This window comes from Myripristis murdjan, chromosome 8 (genome assembly GCF_902150065.1).
Source record: "Myripristis murdjan chromosome 8, fMyrMur1.1, whole genome shotgun sequence".
Lineage (NCBI taxonomy): Eukaryota > Metazoa > Chordata > Actinopteri > Holocentriformes > Holocentridae > Myripristis > Myripristis murdjan.
In genome coordinates this window covers 11,323,108-11,346,899 of record NC_043987.1, presented here as the reverse complement: position 1 = coordinate 11,346,899, position 23,792 = coordinate 11,323,108, and the positions used below count along the sequence as shown (strand labels likewise).

The 23,792-nt window shown below is 43.1% G+C and overlaps 2 protein-coding genes and 1 non-coding gene across 3 annotated transcripts in view; 2 read left to right on the top strand and 1 right to left on the bottom strand.

Moving 5' to 3' along the window:
- Positions 1-2,502, top strand: part of grb2b (growth factor receptor-bound protein 2b) — a 40,263-nt gene extending 37,761 nt beyond the window's left edge. Inside the window, exons 5-6 of the mRNA XM_030058063.1 lie at positions 298-466; positions 1,711-2,502. Of these exons, the coding sequence (XP_029913923.1) occupies positions 298-466; positions 1,711-1,896 (355 nt within the window). The 3' untranslated portion in view covers positions 1,897-2,502. The remainder of the gene's footprint in view (positions 1-297; positions 467-1,710) is intronic.
- Positions 2,503-6,829: 4,327 nt separating this feature from the next.
- trnas-aga (transfer RNA serine (anticodon AGA)) lies at positions 6,830-6,911 on the bottom strand. The gene has a single exon. It is a non-coding gene; the product is annotated as a tRNA-Ser (tRNA).
- An 841-nt stretch (positions 6,912-7,752) lies between these two features.
- The window catches only part of bptf (bromodomain PHD finger transcription factor), a 30,019-nt gene continuing 13,979 nt past the window's right edge, over positions 7,753-23,792 (top strand). The window contains 13 exon segments of the mRNA XM_030058825.1: positions 7,753-8,449; positions 9,893-10,715; positions 12,144-12,364; positions 15,986-16,174; positions 16,406-16,588; positions 18,482-18,667; positions 18,788-18,873; positions 19,057-19,415; positions 20,123-20,254; positions 20,560-20,689; positions 21,195-21,330; positions 21,451-21,729; positions 21,939-23,670. Coding sequence (XP_029914685.1) covers positions 7,954-8,449; positions 9,893-10,715; positions 12,144-12,364; positions 15,986-16,174; positions 16,406-16,588; positions 18,482-18,667; positions 18,788-18,873; positions 19,057-19,415; positions 20,123-20,254; positions 20,560-20,689; positions 21,195-21,330; positions 21,451-21,729; positions 21,939-23,670 — 4,952 coding nt within the window. The 5' untranslated portion in view covers positions 7,753-7,953.

Below are 23,792 nucleotides of genomic sequence, written 5' to 3'. Positions count from 1 at the left end.
TTATATGTAAAGTTGCTGCCCAGATATGGATCATTGTAATTGCCTGGATTGTCTTTAATGCACTCGGTCAGCTAGTAATGAGTTGTCTGTCTGTGACAGGCATGACTAACTCATTTGATAAGTGTGGTTAATGTTTTCCACTGCCCGTATTTAAATCTGCGGACTGAGCTGACGCTTTCATAGCATCTCTCTTATCAACAGGAAAACTTGTCCATTGTCGTTCTGATTTCACTATCGCTGCATATCTCAATCTGGTGGTCAGTGCCTCACAGTTCTGCTCTCTGTGACTCTCTGCAGGTTTGGAAATGACGTTCAGCATTTCAAGGTCCTTCGTGATGGGGCTGGAAAGTATTTCTTGTGGGTGGTAAAGTTTAACTCTCTGAACGAGCTGGTGGACTACCACCGCACCACCTCTGTATCCCGCAATCAGCAAATTTTCCTCCGGGACATCGAGCAGGTCACCCAGGTAAAAAATGATGTCCAAAAGACAATGAGATTAAAAATAGAATCAAAAAATACATAGAAAAACATTTGTTGGTTTATTGTAGATTAAGTTTGTTAAAGTAGGCTAAGCGTTAGATGATGTTGCTCAAACCTTATTTTGTAATACAGATATTATTTTTGAATATAAATACATGGAGTTTGTCAAGATATTTATGCTTACGTACATGCATATTTGTGTAGTAGGGCTGATGAAATTTCAAATGAGGGATGTTAAATGAGGTTTCACATACACTCTGACCCATTAAATAGTAAAACAGTGCTATCATTCATAACTGTCCTGTTCATATTTGTAGTTCCTAAAACTGCAGACAAAGCAAAACAGTTGTGGTAAACATAGCTTGCAAACAATGTCCACAAAAACTAAAACAGCATCACACGCTTAACCACTCAAAGACTGACTCGGTTCTTTGACCTCAGTTTTCATTATGCAAGCTAAACATTTGGCGCCAACATGCTTGTATAGGTACATTATTGTACTCATACCTCATTTTTGGGTGTGTATGCTACATTATTTTAACATTATATAAGTATTTAATGAGAAAAAAAATATATAAATATATATATTTAGGACCACATTTTTGTGCTGCAAACCCACTAATTTTTTTTTGCACTAAAATTATGTTCTGTTGTAAGCCAGTTGTTATTTGTAGAAAACAGTTTGCCACCAAATACAAATTCAATCATTACCTATTGACCCACGTCAGTAAGAACTGCTTTTAAGTCAGTATAACCAAACTCATGGCGAGTTAGCTTTTGTAGTTGCATCTCAGCCTTCTCCTAAACTATTTAAGTTTACTGCACCATGTTTTCATGGCTTTAGAAATTACTGTATTCTGAAACACACAGTCCGTCGACCTCTGACTAACAGTTTTCTGACTTCAGTAGTTTGGAGCTCAGCTGAGGTGGAACTGCGGGGGCTAACATCGCTCCATGTTCACTTTTCATACAAACTTCAAAAGTTCAATCCCGCTTTCAGACTGTTGAGCTGTCGACATTTTGACAGTTTGCCGCTAAATTAGTGTTTTCGTTTTTTCTTGAGCTGCCTGCTCAACCTCAGGACACTGCATGGGCTGAGTTCAGAAAGGTCACGGTTGATTTAGAAATCAATATGAAAGTGTTTGAGTCGTATTTTTCTCTTTCTCTCACAATACACCCCCTCACCTATTTTGCATTCTGTTCTCTTTTTCTCACTCTCTGTTTGCACAGCATCCCACATATGTGCAGGCACTCTTTGACTTTGACCCCCAGGAGGAAGGGGAGCTGGGTTTCCGGCGCGGTGACTTCATCCAAGTCCTGGACAACTCTGACCCCAACTGGTGGAAAGGAGGCTGCCATGGCCAAACGGGCATGTTCCCCCGCAACTATGTCACACCTGTCAACCGGAACATCTAAACAGTCAGACCATGTAAACAGCCACCACGACAACAACCATCACCACCACCACCATCGTCATCATCATCGCCCCCTGATCTCATCAGCCCCTATCTGATCCCCAACCACCCACTCACCCTTGTCCCGCCATCCCACGATAACAGGAGCAGACAGGAAGAACGCAAACAGCTAAAAGAGAGAGGAAAAAGGAGCAGAGCTGTCGGAGGCGTCACAGTGTGGGTGGCAAATAAAAAAATCTACTTTTACTTGTACTGAGAATGTTCACCTCCCTAGTGAACACCTCGGTCAGTATTGAACTGTCATTGAGGGAAATCTAAATGCAGAGAAACTAAGCGTAGTGCACCAAGCGTGAAGATAACCGAACGAGTCTCCCGCTAGAACTCCCACAGCTGCTTCTGTCCTCTTCTTTACTTCTTAACATTCTTGCCTTTTCTTTTGTGTTTCCTTTTCCTTTGCCGCATGTTGTTTTAATCACCTAAATGAAATACCTACCTATAAAACCTAACTCTGTTTTAAAGAAAAAAAAATAGGAGTAAAAATATAAAAAGAAGAAATTGTTAAAAAAAAAAAAAAAAAAAAAAGAGTGAGAGAGAAGGAAAAAAAAAACTGATGTCATCTTCAGCAAGTTTCCATGTCCAAGATCATTGGCACGTGAGCATTGTACATCAGCCCTGGGCTGTATAAATAAATCAACTATAGAGAGAATCCATTTTTTAAGAATATATATTATATATTTGTATGTGTTTGTCTGTTTTACCTCTCATCGCAAATTGTATTTTTTTTTTTTTTCATTTGTAAATTATGTTCAATTTTTTGTTAGTCTGGATATGACCTAGTAGCTCTAGAATGTGCTGAATTGTCAGTATGATTTTTTTTTCTCTGAATTTATCTGAGGGCCCTCAGATAATCTAGCATGATATTTAAGGCATCATGAATTCCATTTGGAACAAAAAAAAAAAATTTCTCGCCTGTAACCCAAGCAAAGTCAGTTTGTTCTCTGAAAAGCAACTAATCCCGTCAGGAAGCTGATGCTGACCAGCAAAAGTAGAGCCATGTATGCTGCAAGAGCTGTTGTATTATGAAGCCCTGAAAAAGGTCAGACACCTTTTCCAAGCCATTGTATTTATTGCAGCCATTTTACTCTTGGGCAGTGAATGTAGCTGACTGAGTCCATAGACATTACCATGAGGGAAGCAAGGTCGGAGAACTGAACTACACAACCACGCAAGGGATTTCCAAGACATGCTGAATTAGTAATGGTGTTGATAGTCATTTATAAAGAGAGAGCGAGAGAGAGAGATGTATGAGGATACTTACAGGTAATTAACATGCATATTCAAAATGTTCAGTTCATGCACGCATATGAAACCGCTCTCCTCCTTGTTATACCTGCATGTAGCAAAGAGGCTGAGTCCTGATAATCACATTGTGTAATCACCAGTGCAGTTCTGCGGCTGGCACAGATCAACAGTTCAGAAAAATTGAGAGATTGTCTTTTATGCTAAAAGTTGAGAGATCAGCTTAAATGATGTAAAAGTTTTGTTCCGTGTTATTTTTTTTTCTTTCTTTCTTTTTTTCTTTTTTTTCGTCCAATGTGGTGTGTGGTCTAGCACTTTTTTTTTGTTTTTGTCAAACATTTCAATTTCTGGTCTGGTGTGTGTCTTTTTTGTTTTGTTTACTGTGTTTGTGTTTATGGTTTTTTGTTTTCTTGTTCTCTCTGGATAGTGCCTTTTCTCTCTGGTGTTTCAGTGTCTCCGACCTGCTGCTTTGAGCCCCCCTCCCGTCATGGGGCCTGCCAGTCCTGCAGTGAGAAATAGTGTACATAATCCAATCCAACCTGTCCCATCAAACAGCGCTCCCCCTCCTACATCAACCTCCCTCCTTCACCTTTGCCCTTACCAACATGGAACTCTTCTTATTTAAGTGTCTCTCGCCTTCTCTTACCTAATGATGTTTTGTTTTTGCTCTTTTTTTATTTGCATTTGTTTTTTGTTTTGTTTTCAATTAATAAAATGCAATTATTAAAAAATGAGAATATTCTATGTCGTGTGTTTCTCACTGCAAGGGATATGGGTGTTTTTGACATCTCAGGTACCTCTGGTGATTTTGTGTAGATAACACTGCCCATGTCTTGCTTATGATGTCTTGTTCAGATTAATGTGCTCTCATGTTTTAAGATAAGGCATATTTAAAGTCCCTGGTCGTGGCAAATGTGCAAGCTTCAGTTGGCCCGGAGGAGCAGTGAAGAGGAAGCTGATGACTTCATTTCTTGAAGCAGTGCCCGAGGTCCTGTACATGCAGCGGTTTGCCGCCGTTGCTGCAGACCAATGAAAACTTAACATTGCATTATCCACGGTCTGGTGCACTGTCTGCTCCAGATTTTCAGTTCGTTTCCTGTGTAGCACTTAAGCACTTATCTCCAATCTGCCTTCTTTCTGCCTTTATTTTTGTCACAGGCTCACTGTAAAGTCAATCCTTCTCTCCCTAGCCCTGTGAGCAAGCATCTGTTGTAGTTGCACAAGATATCAGCCTCCCCCAGTGTCCCCCAGTTTGTTTTTTTTATCCTCTTTCTAGCAGTAATGCAACCCAGTGAGACAATTACACAATGGCCACACTTTACTACCAAAGGTTTTTTTTTTCTTTTCATGTGAAACATTAATACTGAGTTAGCATTTCTCAGAAAAATGCACTCACAGTCTGCAATAATTCTTGGAAGACTTTGCAAAGCCAGAGGCCTTAACAGACCCATCCGCAGGGTTTTCCCTTCTCAGATTTGACTGGGCCATTTGCCATATGGTGCCGCCGTAGTAGCTGACAACAGAGTCAGGATAGCTTAAAAACCTCGCACTCCACGCCGTTTTGACATTTTAAGAGGCTTTTACGGTTGGCAAGTGAGGACAGCTCGTGCAGAGATGAGAAGATTATTACCCGCATGTGAACTGGCGACCTGTTCGTGCCAGTCCATCAGCATCATAATTATAGCCATTGATGTCTGTAGTGCACACACACACACACACACACACACACACACACACGTATATGCATGTGCGTGTTTGTTCATATTTGTGCTAAATCAAATGGAGGACTGGCTCGGGAAGGTTTAAGAAACAATCCCTTTTGGGGCAGCTACATGCTATACGAGAGACAATCACTGCGTGCTGGGAAAAACACTTTAAAGGGATTTGTGGTGCACATACTTAAGATTTATTGGGGTCTGAGATTTATTGAAAACCGCAGCACAATGTCAATGTTAACACAAAAACTGGAGGCCTTACTTTGTGCTGCATATCATGGGACATAATCTGAAACTCATGGGGATTAAAATAGCAATCAGGACTGATTCTATCCCTTTGTTTGCACTCTCCAGAGGCTCTCTGTTAATGTGATATGTCTGGGCAGCAGTTCATCACTCAGGTGCTGTTTAACCTGTAGATGAATTCTGTTCACCCTCACTGCCCATGTGCTGAAACAAAAACCCATGGAAACAGTTTGTGAGCCCTGTGTAGGCGTCTGATGTGTGATAGACTTATCACATCACGCACGCTGCTTCAGCCTTATGACATCATACAATTATCTAACATGCAAAGGCTGATTTTCCTTCACACTCCCAACTGGGAAACAAAGGTGCCGTACTCCTGACACATGTGTGGCTGCCACATGCCCATTTCAGGATCACACCTGGTGGAAATCTGTAAGTCATACGTCATCTTCAAGGCCAAAGCTTTCCCAAGGTTCCCATTGGAATTATTCCGTACATTATACAAAAAATACCCAAATAGGAAATGCCACCATGACACAAGTGAACTTGTTCAACTACATGTCATGCAAATTGACTGTGAAGTGCAAACACTGGCTTCTTTGTACTGCTGCCATCCTGTATCATATCAGGAAGAAAGATCTCACAGTGGTACTCTGATACAGTGCAACAGCCAAATGTGTCATAAATACCTGGCAAGCATAACAACACAGGTTTTACCAGTTAGAGACTCTTTACTGACCCCTGAGCTGGGGTAGGTGGACCAGTGTGGAAGGCCAAGAGGAGCACAGCCCCAGGAAATCACATCTTTGACTCTCACACATCTTCAGACTGACATAGGGCTCCTGCATCCCCTGCATTTTTGCTTGAATCCAGCTCTGCACAAGCTTATTTGGTTTCCCCAGCGCTCTCTACTCGGTTATTTATGGTATATTACCGCCCCCTGCTGGAGAAAAATACAGACACACCAACTACTGTAGAAAAGCAGGGCTGGTTAATTGTAGTTTACTACATCTACGGAAAATTATTTAAATTCTTATAATAATCATACGTAGGACCCTTTATATTAAGCCCACATCTTTTTACCCAATTTCTGCTTCTGCCATTTAATGAACAAGATGAGCGCGGCTCTCCTTGACCTGTAAAAAGAGAGGAGAATCAGAATCAGAAATACTTTGTTGACAAACATATCTATCTATCTATCTATCTATAGATATCTATATCTATATAGATATAGATATCTATAGATAGATAGATAGATAGATAGATAGATAGATAGATAGATAGAAATATAAAAATATGTGCGTTAAAAATATACAAAAAAGTAAGGGCATTAATCCTGCTTGTGCATTAAGCCTAGTCGTTCTCCATTCGGTATCAACTTCACGTTTCTCGAACCACAATCTTGTGTAGGCTATTTATACAAATAATCTTTGCTTATGAAGATATTCCACTACATGTAGTGTTGCTGCTATAACATGATCAGCAGGGGGCGCTGCAACACCAGCTATACATCACCACAGCGGTTACCTAACTCCTTCAATGTGGTCATCCATACCATTTATCTCCAGTGGGAAGGTACACGGCCTTCCATGTTCAGCCGCATCTGTATCTCTATCTTACCGACACGTTGCTGGTTTCAACACCGGCGATTGATACCTTGCTAAAAGGAACCGACGTTGTCGGCAGGATTCGAACCTGCGCGGGGAGACCCCAATGGATTTCTAGTCCATCGCCTTAACCACTCGGCCACGACAACCGCGTAACAGACTGCCCGAATAATCATATAGTGAAAGTAAACCTTATGTAATGACTAAAATAAAATTATAATAAGTGGGTGACGTTTGTGATATAAACATTTATTTAAATGCACATGGATTACAGTACATGGTGTCAATTTGATGTAAGTTGTAAAAGAAAATATCTCACAGGTGAAAGCGTGTCTGAAATAGTGATTTTGTTCTCTTTGGTGCTTGTTGCCAGTTCGAACGACCTGAAAGGCCTACATACAAAAATATATATATATGAATCACCTTACCGCTAATAAGTGACAAAACTGTAGCTGTAGCACCAAAAGAATTTAAATTATTTTCCCAGCAGAGTTTAATAAAGAACCCTTGTTTTAATCGTCTTGGTTAATATTAACATTTTACTATGCACACGCGCACTCACGCGCACATACTTCTGCACAGATGATCTTCCATCTGTAAATCTGGTAATGTGTGCAGCTGACGAATCACACTTGCACACCCTCCTATCCTGTGCATCTGTCAACAAAGTATTATTCTCACTATGAACTGACATTATCTTTTTTGTTTTGTAAGTATTATATTATATTAATTTCTCTGTATTTGTTCAGCTCTTATGTAACGTTGTCCTTGCTGACGCTGTGGCAAAACGACCTCGCCTCAAAAGGATAATTAAAGTTTCACCTGGCAGTTTAATATTCGAGGCTACACGCAGAAAATATTATGGCAACAATGTATATGAAAAGTGTGACCTCAGTCATTGTTGCGATGGAGCTGCAAGAATCGGGACCACGTGACTCGTCCAGCTAGGGGCCTGCTGTTTGTTCAGTCAGAGGCAGAGAGGAAGAAAAATGGCGGCTCTGTGCGAACCCAAACGGGACGCCGGGCTAACGTTTTGAGCTTTCACACCCAAAACGGACACCGGGGCTACGCGGGGCACCGCATCATCTCAATCCCCACCGGCCCACCTTTCAGCGGATACCGCTTTCGCTCGCGTCCGTGAAGGCTAAACAAACGCAAAAATTGAGATTGAAATAATAGGGTTTGCCTATCATGAGAGGCAGAAGGGGCAGGCCGCCCAAACCGCTGCAAAGTGAGGAGCCGTCTCCAACACCGGCCCGTGGCTTGAGACCCAGGAGGAATCTGAAGCCCAGGGCCAGGGACAGCGGGGATGAGGATACCGAGAGCCCCAAGAGAGAGACCACCAAGGCGGCCAGGGGCAAGAGAAAGGGGGGAGCTGGCACGTCAACCCGGGGCAGGGGAAGAGGCAGAGGTGGCGGTGGAGGCAGAGGAGGTCGAGGAGGAAGGCGGACGCCTGCCTCCAAAACAGTGGTCTACGATGACCATGAGAGCGAGGAGGAAGACGATGCGGTCAGCCTGAGATCCGAGGAGGACGAGTATGTAGAGGAGGAACCCGCATCCGAGGAGGATGAGGGCCTCAAGGAGGACTCCGACTGCCTTGACGATGTGCTGGACGAGGAGGAGGATGATGCCAGCTACTGTACAGAGAGTAGTTTTCGGAGTCAGAGCACACACGCCAGCACTCCGGGTAAATAAACACCCCGATCAGATCGTGGTCAGACAATCTGATCATACTTTGCAGTGGCTTCGGGATCCGTCCCGAAATGCCCATTCTGGTGATTGTTATTTTTGAACAGTGCAGGAAGCTGTATTGTTCAAAATGGAGAATGCACACTGTATGAACACAGGCCGCAGTCCACTCATTAACTGCTACTGCAGGTGGACCCAGTCCGTGTGAGCGCCGCCGGGCTGGCACCAGCCTCCGGCCACGGAGGTCCACAGAGGAACTGTTCCATTTTGTCACGGAGCTTTGATTTACACGATTATCCGTGAATGCAACAAGATTTTAATTCATTGGCGTTAGAGTCGAAATGCTAGTTAGCTAGCTGGCTAGCTAACGTTAGCAAGTAACATTAGCTCATGCTGTCTTGTATCACCCTGGAGCCGGACCTAGACAACAGTAACATCACAAGTTTTTATTCACAGCACAATGTGTAGACAGGCAAATGTTGTAAATTATTCTTACTAAATTATGTAGACTAAAAATATGAAAAACTGCACTTCCTTGAAAGATACAACTGGATAGCTAAGTAGCTAGGCTAGCATACCTGTCATTTTGGCACTTAAACTTTTAGTTCAACCCTATAAGTTAATTCAGTACATCATTTCCAGATATACCAACAATACTGAGTTACTTCTTACAAGCTGCAATAGTCAACAAAAGGAACTAGCAAATGTGGCTGACCTGGTCAGTGTTTTTACTGTTATTCGGCCATTGCCTGTGCAGCAGGGGGACACAGTCACATAGAGCCTGGAATAAGCCTGGCCATGTGTGGAGTCGCCCATAGGAGCTGGTAAACTTACAAGTTTACCACTAGTATGAAACCTTAGTTTACAAGATGTGTCTTTGACATTTTCTGCTGGAAAAAAAAAAAAAAAGAAACTTTGTGGCTGCTTAAATGTCATTTGTCCTCATCAATTCTTTGTTAAAACCAATTTCAAGTTTATTTAAACCCCAGTATCACTGTTTACAATCACAAACAGCTGTACATGCCCATAAGTTTACAACAAACAGGATGACACCCCCTGACTTAAAGCAAATTACAAACATTGTAGTCATAATATAAAACAAAACACACTGGCAGACAATGTGACAACAGAAGCAGTAGAAAATGGAATAAAAGTATAATGATATATTAATTTGGTGGGACATTAGTGAAAATAAAAACTTCAATATGATCAAGGTTTAAGGGCTGGTACAGCTAAGGGTACAAAAACCTCCTCCTTCATGCTGTTAAGTGGCACATAGCAACAGATACAGAGCGATACCTTACTACCTTCTTGGCAGGTTTTTCATGCCCACTAAGGGGGTTAAGGTTTTCTGTTTTCTAAAATCAGTTATAGTCAAGTATCTCTACATAGATGACATCTGTGTAATCATGTTTCACAGGTCATATTCTTTATCCAACAGGGAAGAGAAAACTACGGGCTTCCCGACCTCGCACTCCTATTCTGGAGGACAAGGAGATTCCTCAGCTGGAGCTCCCTGAGACCTCCGAGGATCTCCTGGTGCCCAGTGAGGAGCTTCTCAGTGTCACCTCCATCTATGAGGTGCTTCGCAACTTCAGTACGGTGCTGCGGCTCTCCCCATTCCGCTTTGAGGACTTCTGCGCAGCTCTGGTTGGACAGGAGCAGTGCACTTTGATAGCAGAGACCCACATTGCCCTGCTGAAGGCCATCTTGCGTGAGGAAGACTCCTCCAGCACCACCTTCGGCCCTGCCGACCTTAAAGACAGTGTCAACTCTACGTTGTACTTTATTGATGGCATGACGTGGCCCGAGGTGGTGCGGGCGTACTGTGAGAGTGACCGGGAGTATCACCACGTCCTGCCGTATCTGGAGGTGGACGAGTACCCGTACGGTCCACTGGACAGTAAGATCAAGGTGCTGCAGTTCCTGGTTGATCAGTTTCTCACCACCAACATTGCCCGTGAGGAGCTCATGTCGGAGGGCATCGTGCAGTATGACGACCACTGCCGCGTCTGCCATCGGCTGGGTGATCTGCTGTGCTGTGAAACCTGCTCGGCCGTGTACCATCTTGAGTGTGTGAAACCACCACTGGCCGAGGTTCCAGAGGACGAGTGGCAGTGTGAGATCTGTGTGGCACACAAGGTTCCCGGCGTCACAGACTGTGTCACAGAGATGCAGAAGAACAGACCCTACATCCGCCAGGAACCCATCGGATACGACCGCCACCAGAGGAAGTACTGGTTCCTCAACAGAAGGATTATTGTGTAAGTGATGACCCTTTCTGCCCCTCCACCTGATCCATTAGAATTTGCCGCTATTGTGGGGCAACGCTTTTGTATCCTGAAAACAGATAGTTTCAGAAAATGTCAGCTCTACTGAAAATGGATAGCTTCAAACAAGGCCGTCATTTAAAACTAATCCTACACGCAGTATAAAATGAGAGCACACTTGACAGATTTAGTTCTGGTCACATTTATTACCAGTTCACACATGAATCTATGATGTATTGATCTTATTTAACATCGCAGTCTCAGAAAAGTTTTTGTAATTCTGAAAGGAAAAGTACACTCACCCTGGACACAAAATGCACATACCTTGTACAACCACCTGATTTGGGACAAATGACCAAACACGCACGCATACTAACCCAGCCAGTTGAGGAGAGTCTCCTAAAATGTGAAACAGCCTGAGAGTGAAACCAAAACTTTTAACATTGGCTGTTTCATAGCAAATAACATGCTTCCATGCATTCATTCAGTTATATTTGAATGTAGGTTTTAGTCGGGAGATGCGCTGCAGGCTCTATAGCTCTCTTGACAGTGATGCTGCGCTTGCTGTCATCTCATGTTGAGTTTGAGGTCTCCCTTTATAAATATAGGCCTGAATTTATCTAAAAGAAGGTTTTTATTTTCTGTCAGTGTATTTTGCGAAAGCCTATGAATTTATTTGACTTGAAATGCCGTTCTGGCCAAAAATACTTCATTACTAGCGAATGGGACCTCCGTGTTTGACGTGAACTGTTATACATCCAGAGAATATCAATAAAACACTGTAAGTAGATTAGTAGTCTATTATGGTCATCATTCAGCCTGTCCTTGACTCGCCGTTTTTATACTCACTGATTATGTGTTCCACTTAGGTATCATTCTTTATGAATCATTTGCCAGCTGGTGAAATTGAGTTGTGTGCCTTGACATCTTGACTTTGGCAAAGCTCATTTCTCCCCAACCTGCACAAGCATCTCAGGCCTCAGAGTCCCAGAGGGAGCCGTTTCCAATGCCTCAGTGAGCACAGCGAGGGTGCAGTAAACGTCAACTGCACCCTCAGTGAGGCTGAAACCTTTTGTTGCCTCCAGCCTGTGCTGAGATGCTGCCTCCTCCTTCCCATTATTTGTAAACAATGAACATCTCTCACTCAGAGCTGTGAGAATATTTTCCTTCGCTTTACTTTCCTTGGTACTTAAAATGAATTGGAAAATCTGTGGTGTAATATGTTGTTTCATACAGAGAGCACTTTTATACTGTCAAAATTTATCATACTGTGGACAGTGAACACTTAACTGAAATTATTGTCTTTAGCAGTAATATGTAGAGTAATTGATTTACTTGCAGTGAGGAGGATGCTGTGTGAAGAGACGGCTTGTTGTGATAATTAACTATCTATTTATTACCATTCCTCTGCTGGCTTTGGAGTGAGGAGGATGGGGAGCATGAGAAGAAAAAGATCTGGTACTACAGCACCAAGGCGCAGCTGGGGGAGCTTATCGAGTGCCTGGATAAGGAGTACTGGGAGGTGGACCTCTGCGCCACCCTGGAGGAGATGAAGGAGGAGGTGCAGACTCACATGGACATCACCGAGGACCTTACCAACAAAGCCCGTGGAAACAATAAGTCCTACCTCACCGCTGTTAATGGTACAGGATTTTTTCCTTGTCTTTGCACCTCATACATGTCAGTCCCAGCTCTGGTTGAATGACAGCCCTTAGTATCACCAGCCGATTCTTCATTTTAGTCAGGCACTGTCTGGTGAACACAGCAGGTATCTTTACAGTGGCCTGCACCCTGCTGTACACATGTTTCAAGGTGATGTGGGGAATGTTTTCTCATCATTGATCGGGGCATGTGAGTCAAGCTGTGTGGGTTTGTCTTTGTGGACTTAGGCTTAAAGATAGTTCACATAGTTGAGATAGGCTGTTGTTTTGACCTTTACATGGATACACTGCTCTAATAGTCCCTTTTCACTGCAGCTGTTCTGCAACCAAATGGGGTAAACACAGGTGTTACTCATGGCATCAATTAAAATCATGTTCCATCCAAGTGTAGCAGAGCCGGGGTCGCGTTATTGTTTATGCTGGCTCACCTGAAAGGTTCTGATACACTTAAATGCAACAGAACTTTAATTAACGACATGAGTAACATCTGTGTTTACTGCTGTTCATGTCAAAATGCTTTGAAAAAGGTCTGTTGGGATTCTGGGAGTTACCTGTCTTTTATCAGTTTTGATATTTAGCAATCTTAGGCTTGCACAGGCTGACAGTAACTGAACTCTGAATTGCATTCCTGCCTAAGTGATAAGCTTGTCAGCAAGCAAGTTCAACCTCAAATTTATTTAAAGTCACTGCACAGTCTCAAAGTACTTTACCGGCCCACAGTCTATAGAAAACAAAAAATATTGTCCCTCCTAATGAGCATGAAAAACTTCCCAAAAAGGTAACAAAGTATTGCTCTGGATCTGTTGCCATGTGCCACTTAACAGCGTGGAGGAGAAGGAGAGTTTTGTACCCTAAGGTGTATCAGCCCTTAAACCTTGATCACATTTGAGACCATTTCATTGTTAATGTGATTTGCACACCCAAATCAAGCATTTGAATGTGTCCATCCTGTAGCATTACATTCCTGCACATTCAACCCAAGCTCCAGACATCAGTGTTGTTCCCCTCAGGCAGCAGTGCACTGCTACGACAGTTGACACAGAAATGTCTGATGCTGCCTCTTTTTCTCCCTTCATTTTCTCTCAGACAACATGCAACTGTTTTTTTTTCCACCTTACCCCAAGGAGTGTGAGTGCTAGAAGACATGGTGGTTATTATGCCAGCAATATCCGTTTTTGTTTGGCAGGCTCCCATATCTGCCTCTGTTTGTAACAGTTTTCCTGTGTGTATACTCGTCACCTAACCGCTTGATATGAGTTTTCATGAAAGTCACTGCTGTACTGTGTTTACTGCAGATGGGTGTCTTTCATATTCCCTCAAAAATTGAGGATTTGGTATTCTGTAGTCCAAAACAAAAAAAGCATTGTAAAGCCTTTGCAGTGCTTTTTATCTTTTCTGTTGCCTTTACCCATCTAAAGTGATTTATAGGTTTTACTGGTATTTTTTTCATCTCTTAAAAGCTCACTGCTGCTGTGGTGCAGTGCTGCCTACACCTTGCTTTGTTCATTTTAGCTGGCAGGGACACATCCATTTCTCTCCTAATGCAAACTGTAGCTATAAAACATGGCTACCTGAAGAACACAGGATACTGTTTTGCTTAATTTCCTCCTTTTCTAAGGTGTAATATCAGATTAGATCTTGCTTGCAAACAATTACAACTATTTTGTGCCAAGCTCATTTGCTTTCACTGATTTAAAAAAAAAAAAAAAAAAAAAAAAAAAAGCACACCCTGTGCCACTGTTATTGCATTTCTGAATTTGTCAATAACTTTCTAGATTAACTCCTGAAGAGTTAAAAAAGTTCTTGGCACCATTATGCCCAAGTTCCTTCCTTGAATAAGATTCTTCTTTCAAATTTGGTGCACGGAGTACAGCTGCAACGATTAATAATAGTAATAATTGATTAGGTGCCAGCTCTTAAATTAATCGAAAGGTATTTGATAATTGATTAATTGTTTTGAGTCATTTTTAAGGAAAGGAATTCAAATTCTCTGATTCCTGCTTCTATAGTGTGAATATCTTCTGTTTTTTTTTTTTAGTCCTCTATGAGGACTAAATGGGTTGTTGGTTGGGACAGAACATCACTGTGGGTTGTGGGAAATTGTGATTAACCAAATTTCACCATTTTCTTACTTTTTCTATGAGAAACAACCAGGGCTGTGCGATATGACCTAAATCTTATATCCCAGTATAGGTCATTTCATGAACGATATATATCACAATATAGCACATTTTCACTAAATTACATGAATAAATGGTTTATGTAAAATGACCACACGGAGAGACATATTTCCTAGTCAGCTTTGAATTGTATACATGACAAATGAAATGTACTTAATCGTGTTTTTTTTAAATTTTCTCCTTTTATTTGGAACCTTTGTGCAACTTTTCATTTCAACAGTCAACAAAATATAAAACATGTAAAATATAAGTGTAATGATGAAAGGAGTGTATTGGCGATCTGCACACTCTTCCCAACAATAGTGCCCTGAATGCACCACATAGAGCAACATTTCCTCAGTCAATTACCGAGACCGTTTACCATTCTGTCAAAATGCCACCATAGTTACACCACAGTTGTTTGTGGCTCCCACAGAGACTGCCGCCAGGGCCTCCTGCACCTCTCCAGAACTGTAACTGGAGTTCTGCTCTCCAAAACTGTAGCTGCAGCTAATCACAGACTCCAAGGTGTCACTGGATTCACTGTGAGAAGTAAATCACAACATTGCTTTGGAGTGAATGTTTTATCTCAGTGGCTGCAGCCATGACTTCTGCTGTTTTTGTCTGAGCTTCATTAGCATAGAGTTAATAAAATGATGCTGCTGTCCAGAGTTTTGGTGATCGGTGAAGTGTGACACTCAGAACAAACGCTCACACCATGAAAACCGTTACTGTGTAGCTGCCAGCACACTTCCACACAGGATTTAACTTCTGCTGTGTTATTATGTATGTTAGACAGTCAGTTTATGTTGCCTACTCTCATGCTGCGGTGAGGAGGAATGCTAAGCATCATCCAATTTACAGAAAATAAACTGCCGTTATAAATTACCGGAACAAGTTGATTTGTAACACAAGGAAATAATAAAACATGGAACAATAGATGTTTTTCTACTGTCGCACAATATATATCATCATATCGCACAGCCCTACAAACAACTAACTGATTAATCGAGAAAATGATCAACAGGTTAATCGATAATGATAATAATTAGTTGCAGCTCTACACTGGAGAATGATTTTCATATGGGCCCTATGAGATGTTATTGTGGTTTACAATGTGTTCATGCTTTTTGCCATCTGGAATGATGCAATATGAACTCTGTTGGTGCAGAATTACTATCAGTAGCCAGACAGTGTGTTCCTGTGGTGTTGCTTCTGACCTCATTCACTTGTCCACAGAGAAAATGCTTTCAGAGGTTTCATGATGTCAGGCTCATGTCTCATGTCATCATGTGGGAAAAGGAGCTGCTAGGCGCAGATGGGGCGTTTAGATTTGTTTATTGACTAGATGTTCATCATCTATTCCCAAGTCCTACATGGTGTATGCTATTTTTGCTTTGCATTTCTTTGTAACTAAACAGTTTTGTTCTCCTTGCATCTGTAGAAGAGATCATGGAGCGTGTGAAGGTCAGGCAAGAGGCACAGGAAGCAAACAGGCTAGCAGAGGAAGCGGAGAAAAAAAAGCAAGAACCAGAAAGTGGCCCCTCCAAGGCAGTGGAGGGCCCTGCTGAGCTCGCCACACAGCTGGACAACGGAGAACACACGGAGTCTAAAGAAGATCCTACTTCACAGGGTAAAATGTCTACTTTGGCATCTTCTGTTATCTGTCAAGCTGTCTCTCTTGCTTTCTAATTCCCTCTCACATACCACTAACTTAACTGTTCCTAAGAGGACTGATAAGAATAGGTGCAATTTTCCCATTTGGGAAGTGCAGTCATGTCTATCAAATTCATTTGCTGTCACTGAAAGTGATTCTGACTTTGGTGATGCGCTACACTGTGTGTGATTTTATGTCATACTACAGCAGCCAAAGGTCCCACTGCTGGAGAGGAGGGCAACATGTCTAATCCTAAGCCTGGTTCAGCCACGCAGGACTCTGCCGTCTCTAAAACGGAGTTCCTTGAACCCAATGAGGGCACCCAGCCTGCCCCCTTAGGGAGCCAGGAGAGTGGGGAGTCCCCTGTAGTGGCAAAGCAGGAGAGGACAGGTACACAGAAGAGTCAGAGAATGGTTTCTGGTGTCCAGTAATCGGCAGCATCTCGAGGCATCCTTCTCATCCTCCACATCTTCCACTGCTGTTAACCTGCACATGTGCACCTGCATTCATCTGTGTGCTTGTAACTGCTGGTGGCTGCGTAGCCTGGCTCATATACCTGGTGACATGCTAGTGGAAGACCACACTGATCCATTTCGGTGTCTGTTGCCTGAATGGTGCTGAATGACACGTTTCTACCCATCAGATTTCCATCCATTTTGATGGAGGGAATACAGTGTGCACCTTCCTTTGGTTGTATGACTGAGGATTAAACATAGAAATGCTTGCATAAGATTGATATGATTGTAGGTTTGCCTGTTTTTGAATTTATGCTATCTAGTCTGTACAGTCATATCTGTGTAGTTTTCCTGCAATCTATTTATTATTCCTTTAGCTCTCCAGTGCCAGCCTAATGCATGTTCCAAAACGACCCAGCGGATAAAAATTGAGTCGGCACAAATTCTCTGTTTTCTGAAGGATCAGTGTGGCTTCCCCTAAGTGTTTGAGCATACATTACTATTCTAGTCAGAGCTGTTTTCGGTCTCTCGTTGCATTTGTTTGCCCGGCTTTCATTTGTTATGTCGGCTGACCATTGTTGTTTTCCCACTTCATTTAAAATGCCTTTAAGCAGGACACTACGTAAATCTGTCCATCTGATGATCCATTTACCTTAATTATACTTGCTCTGGAGAATAATGCTTCCTTAGTTAACCTTCCTCAGATCTATTTAGGCCTACATGAAGGACTGTGAAAGAGCTCTTTGCAGGTTGGTCCTTAGACATAAATAACAAGTGTACCATTGGAGCCTCTTCACAGGCTCTTCTTAATCATGGCCCTTACAGTGAATGTTGTTCATTTGTATAAAAGTGCCTCTTTTCTTTGCTTCCCTCTACAACAGCACTTAAATTCACCACTCATGCTACACTAGAGCACCCCTAGTTAGCCCGTTTCTTTGCATATTGCCTTTAACAGCATCTCTCTATTATCTTCAGTGCATATCTAATTGGATAGTGAGGAGATAATGAGAAGATATTTCTCATTCAATTGTTCCAGTTAGTTCTCAAACTGTTGCAAGCCATTTCGTGTACCATTTGTCTTGTCTTGACCTTTTGTAAGCATGGGTCTAAAATAGTTGCACTCAGCACCTGCTTTGGTAGCTTAAACGTTTCATTCAGTTTTGCCGCATTCGTTCTTTATCTTGTTTTATGCATTGTGTCTTGTGTTGCTGCTCTTTAAAAGCTTGCTTTTGGCACTGCGATGGCTAGTGTCCCTGGCAGCAACTGCCACGCTAAGTCTGCCACAACCAGCTCCTTATTCTCATTCCAGTTTATGGGAAATTGGGCTGGGTTCCCCTCGCTCAGACAAAAGGCTCTCTGCCTGGAAGCCCCACCTGCTACCTCGACTACAAAGAGCTGCATATATATGCAGGATTCTCTCCCGTAACAAGTCAAAAGCAGAGCTGGTGTCTTCATTTGGAATTGCAGCAAGTGCACAGCTTGTGTTCAAATTATGTAGCCTTTCGTTTCTTATTTTTTTGGGGTGGGGGGGGGTGGGGGTGGGGGGGGGGGGTGTTATTGAGCTGCCTGGACTGCTGAAGCGTTAAAAATATTTACTGATGCAGCAGCTTGTTGGTGGAATATGCTAATTGGGCATTATCATCAAAGAGCAGGTGACTAGTTTTGTCATTCATCTCCTCTGTTTTGCTATCATGCATGATTCCTGTGTTTTGTTATTCACCCAAGCAGAGCAAGTGTTAATGACACGTGTTGTCATTTCCTGCAACCTCGACTCCTCCAGTTCTTGGTGTTATCCTGTACTGAGTCTTTCCTGCCCCCTGCTTTTTAGATAAGGATGTAAAAGCAGAGTCTGGCAGTGAGGAGAAGCCACAGACCCAAGGCCTACAGCAGCAGTCTGCCGGGCCAGAGGTGTGCAGCAGCCAGGTGTCTGGATCTGGGAGCCTCAGGAAGCTGGAGGAGCCTGACCTGGCTGACAGGTCGTCCCAGTCCTCTTTCACAAGCCAAGATGGGACAGGTAAAGACCAGCTGGTTGGTGGTGAGAAAGCAAATAGAGGAGTTGAAATACAAAAGAAACCCACAGTCAGTGTTGAATTTGTTATGGTGCTAATAGTGTCATCTGTTTCATGGCTGGCAGAGGAGTATAACGAGAAGGTCAAGAGCGACAAAGTAACAGCAGCAGATCGGGAGAATAATAACCCAACACCTAGAGGCAGCAAGGAGGTGAGAGAAGTATGTCTGTGTGTACTAGATGCAATTACAGACTAGAACAAAAATGGCCTCATGGTAAAGTTACAAATGTAATTCAAATTGATGCTATTTGGGTTAAATGTAAATGAATCCCCTTGAAAATGTGCTTTTTCTGACACTATGGTCCAATCATTTTTACTCTTTTGCATGCTTCAGTCATCACCCGCGCGCTCTGATGGTGAGACCTCCCGTCCCGGCTTCTTGAAAAAGGACACTGCAGTGAAGACCAATGCCAACAACTTGTTCAAACTGGGTCAGGAGGGTAAATACAGAGTCTACCACAACCAGTACAGCACCAACGTCCTGGCCCTCAACAAGCATCAGCACCGTGAGGACCACGACAAACGACGCCACCTCTCCCACAAGTTCAGCCTGACCACTGCCTCTGAGTTCAAATGGAACGGCTCTATTCACGGTTCAAGGGTCCTGACCGTCTCTACCCTACGTCTCACCATCATCCAGCTGGAAAACAACGTCCCCTCACCGTTCATGCACCCAAACTGGGCATCGCATAGGTATGACGCTTCAGTAATAATGCAGTGCTGCAATATCTAATGTAATCACTTGAATTAATTGAGTTCTTACTTGTCTTCATCACATGGAGATCAAAGCATAGGGTAAAGTACATACCAGCGGCCATTGAGCATGTACGCAGAATCTTAAATGAAATTTATGGCTCACCTGCCAAGGGCAGGTAAATGAAAAAATGTACTTGCCAAGAATATTAACTAAGTTTTTTCTTTACATTTTTCATTGATATACATCACTCTGCCAGTTTTCAGTGTTTTGAGTATAAAAATTAACTATGAGTTAAGTTGCCCACTCTTTTATACAGTAGATCAAGTTCATAATTCAGAGTGAAGTGCAAGATAATTTAATATAACCAAAATGTTTATCTGTATAAAAGGTAGCATCAAGCTTGGTTCTTGTTTATTTATCAGTTGAAGATGGATTTTCTTATGCTTGGCACCAGGCACATGTTAATTTCAGACTCTGTCTTGCTAAACGACTTGAATCCTTGAAGAAATTTGAGATGAACGTGGGTCCTTCAATACAAAATGTGAAGATTCTTGCAGAGGTGCCATTCACCTCTCGGTACTGTTTTGACTCAGATTTCCATTTTCAGCTGTGGTGAGGTGCTGTGTGAGAAAGCCGCAGCTACGCTCAGCTGCACTTTGATTTGTATCTGCTTCTCTTGACTTGTCTCTGCCTGCTTTCCCAGGTCCAACTGGAACAAAGCAGTCCAGATGTGCAGCAAAGCCAGGGAATTTGCTTTGGCCTTGGCCATCCTGGAGTGTGCCATCAAGCCAGTGGTTATGCTGCCTGTGTGGAAGGATTCTCTTGGACACACAAGGTAATAAGAGAACAAAAGCAGCTGCAGGGAGGGAGGCAATTGAACATATTTTATTAGCAGCAGTTGTTTACAGTAACGATAAAACACATTAGCATATAGTTTGCCTTGTACAAGGCTGACTGATGGTGTTTGTCAAAGACTAGACATTGCCTATTATGACCTGTATCATGGCACCAGTCACAACTTGAGCCTTTTGATCACCTCCCCTTTTAAAAAAATAGAGTGTTGCTGGTCAGACAATCACTTCTGTGCTGATTTGATCACATTTGATCCTTAACTTACTGACAACTTCCTTTTTGCGTCAGGCTACATCGAATGACCTCCATGGAGCGGGAGGAGAAGGAAAAGGTGAAAAAGCGAGAGAAGAAACTGGAGGATGAGGAGACTATGCAGCAGGCCACCTGGGTGAAGTACACCATCCCCATCAAACACCAGGTATAACAACAGTACCTTTAATCTGTCATCCAGCTGCTCTTATGGCCACAGAGCAGGGTTTACGATCGTTGATACTGGTTTATATCACTAATAGATCAAAGCTTCTAAATCCGGTAGAGAATTCCATACAAATAACATTACAACTATCATTGAACCTTTCAGAAAAAGTACCACATAAGTTTGTATTAAATTTACAAGGGAAAGCTGCTGTTTTTCATGTGGTTATCAAGTGACCAAATAAAACCCAAAGGGAATATAGTGGTTGTACTTGAAGTGTGTTTTTATTTCAAGCATTCAGGACTTTGTGTGATATAAACACGCTAAGCTCTCAGCACTAAAAAAGGCAAGGAGGTTCCCTTTATCCCTTTTTAGCATGTTTGAGTGTAATATACAATGCTAGTGAAAAACAGGAGAAGCTCTTTCTCTCTCTCAGGTAATGTGATCCTCATCTGAAGGCTTCATTATTTCATTTTCCCTTACGTTGCTTATTTTTCTATCCATTCAGGTGTGGAAACAGAAGGGGGAGGAGTACAGGGTGACTGGGTATGGAGGCTGGAGCTGGGTCAGTAAGACCCATGTGCCACGTTTTGTTCCGAGGCTACCAGGGAACACAAATGTAAACTACCGCAAAGAACTGGAGGGTGAGGACTGAGCTGTCATAGTTTTCCACTGCTATTAGCCTTGTTTTCCTCTCTGTATGCTCCTGCTGCTGGCAGATTTGACTTATGTTATGGTTACTGATTTATTCACTGTCCTCACAGCAGCTAAAATGGGCAAAGAAAATGCAGCAGCTAGCACAAATAAGCCTAGCAAATTGATGGGAGCTGAGAAGGAGACCGCTCAGAGCACTGTGGATAAAGACGAGGAGCAAATATCCTGCACTGTGTCATCTCAGAGCACTTCTTCAGAGGAGGGACAGAGTGGAAAAGAAAAGGAAAGTATCATGGAGAAGGGGGAGGAAACAAATGTGGAAAAAACAACTGATGAAAAAATGGAGGTTGATCCCCACCCAGAAACTGTTGCTTCCAGTGACAACAAAGGTAGATGATTGGAATTATTTGTATCAATCTCTTCTAATTATATTATCTTTATCTTGGGATTTTGCTTGGGTTTTTTTTCCATTGCATATCTGTTTTCAAACATACTGGAACCTGGACTAATGCTGTCCCATTTTTAGTCTAGAAATGCTAAAAAGGATAATCTATTTTTGGTTCTGTCATCCACTGACTCCTGACTCTCTCCACCTTAGATAATGTCATCAAGAGAAGCCCTTCTCCACTTGCTGGCCAGCCTGTGAAGGAAGAAGCCATGCAGGGAGTTGAAAAACCCCAGGAGGAGAACACGTCGCCCAAACCTTTCTACTATGATGTTGTGAATGTCAGCGAGGGCTTCCAGCTGCGGACAGCTTATAAGAAGAAGGTAAAGCCCTCAAAACTGGATGGACTCTTAGAGCGCCGGGTCAAACAGTTCACCTTGGAGGAGAAGCAGAGGCTGGAGCGTTTGAAACAGGCAGCTCTGTTGTCCAAATTGGTCACCTCAAAGCCTACTGCTGTTGTCAAGACTGAAGCCTCTGCAGTGAACAAACAGGAGCCTGCAGTGACCCCATGCACTAAAGTAGAAGAGAGGCAGGAGGGCCTGCAGGTGAAAGACGCGGTGGTTAAAAAACTTAACTTTGACCAGGAGCAGACAGAAACAAAGCCTCGGACAGACAACTTGGACGTCAGATTAGACTCCACACAATCCGTAGCACCCAACCACAGCACACAAACGGAGGCAAATGCTGTGCAGGGGAATGGTGGGGAGGCCTTAGGCCATAAAGAGGTGAACGGAGGGTCCCAAGCTGACACTGAGCTGAGTGAGCTCAACAGGAAAACAGACTGTGGGGTAGAGCCAATAGTAAGTACAGAAAAACTGCACAAACCAGAGGTGGAACCAGAGGCTCGAACAGGAGAGAACGCTAAGAAGCGCAGGTATGATGAAACTGAGGAAGGCAGTGAACAGAAAGACACAGAGGGCATGGAGGTGGACCAAAGTAAAAACAGTCCAGTGCAGGTAAATGGGAAAGATGCAGTCACTCCTGCTCCAGTAGACTCCAACACTAACTCGGACCTGGCCAGCCCTGTCCCAGGTGAGATAAAAGCTGTGCCTCAGAAAGAGCCTGTCAGATCTTTGATGAATGGGAGTCTCTTGCAGAATGATGTGTCCAGCATAGATCACCCACCTCCCTTGAAGGTCCCAAAATTGGACAACCATGTTGCAGAGAAGGGTGACTCTTCGTTAAGTGTTGCTATGATAGCAAATAAGAAGGAGGAAGTACCTATGGACAAAGAAGAGAGATTGTCCAGTAAGCCTCCTTCATCAACCCCCTCAAGCCTGAGTCCCAACAGCACAGACAATGGTAGTGGTACTGAAGGTCTGAAGGCAGTCACCCACACGGGCATCACCTCCAGTACTCCAGTGGCCACTGATTCCCAAATGGCACAGGCAGCTGAGGAGACCAGCAGCAAAATTAAGCCCGCTCCAGCAGAAAGCAGTGGAGGCTCCACCCTCCCCACCTCCACCACCACCACCACCACCAAAACCAACACCTCCTCCCAGCTCAGCTCCCTGACCCCCAAAGCTGTTCTTTCTCAGGAGACCAAAACCAACGTAGCAACGGTTACAGACACCAAAACGAGTGTCTCCGGTTCAGCAACAAGTTCCATGACGGTTAGTAAAGAATATTCCACCAGAGACCGGGTCAGCCTCCTCAAGTTCTCCAGATCCAAGAAGGCACGATCGGGAACAGCCCTGCCATCCTACCGCAAGTTCATCACCAAGAGCAGCAAGAAGAGCATCTTCGTCCTCCCCAATGATGATCTTAAGAGGTTGGCAAGAAGGGCAGGCATCAGAGAGGTGCCTATCTTCAACTACAATGCCAAGCCGGCCCTGGACATTTGGCCCTACCCCTCACCCAGGCCGACCTTTGGGATCACATGGAGGTTAGTATTAGATTTATTCTAGTAGATCTATTTATACATTAATATTCCTTCATTAATTGGGAATCTTTGGCACTAGTGCAAATTGGTTACACCACAGTCAGGATAAGTTCTTACTTCAATAA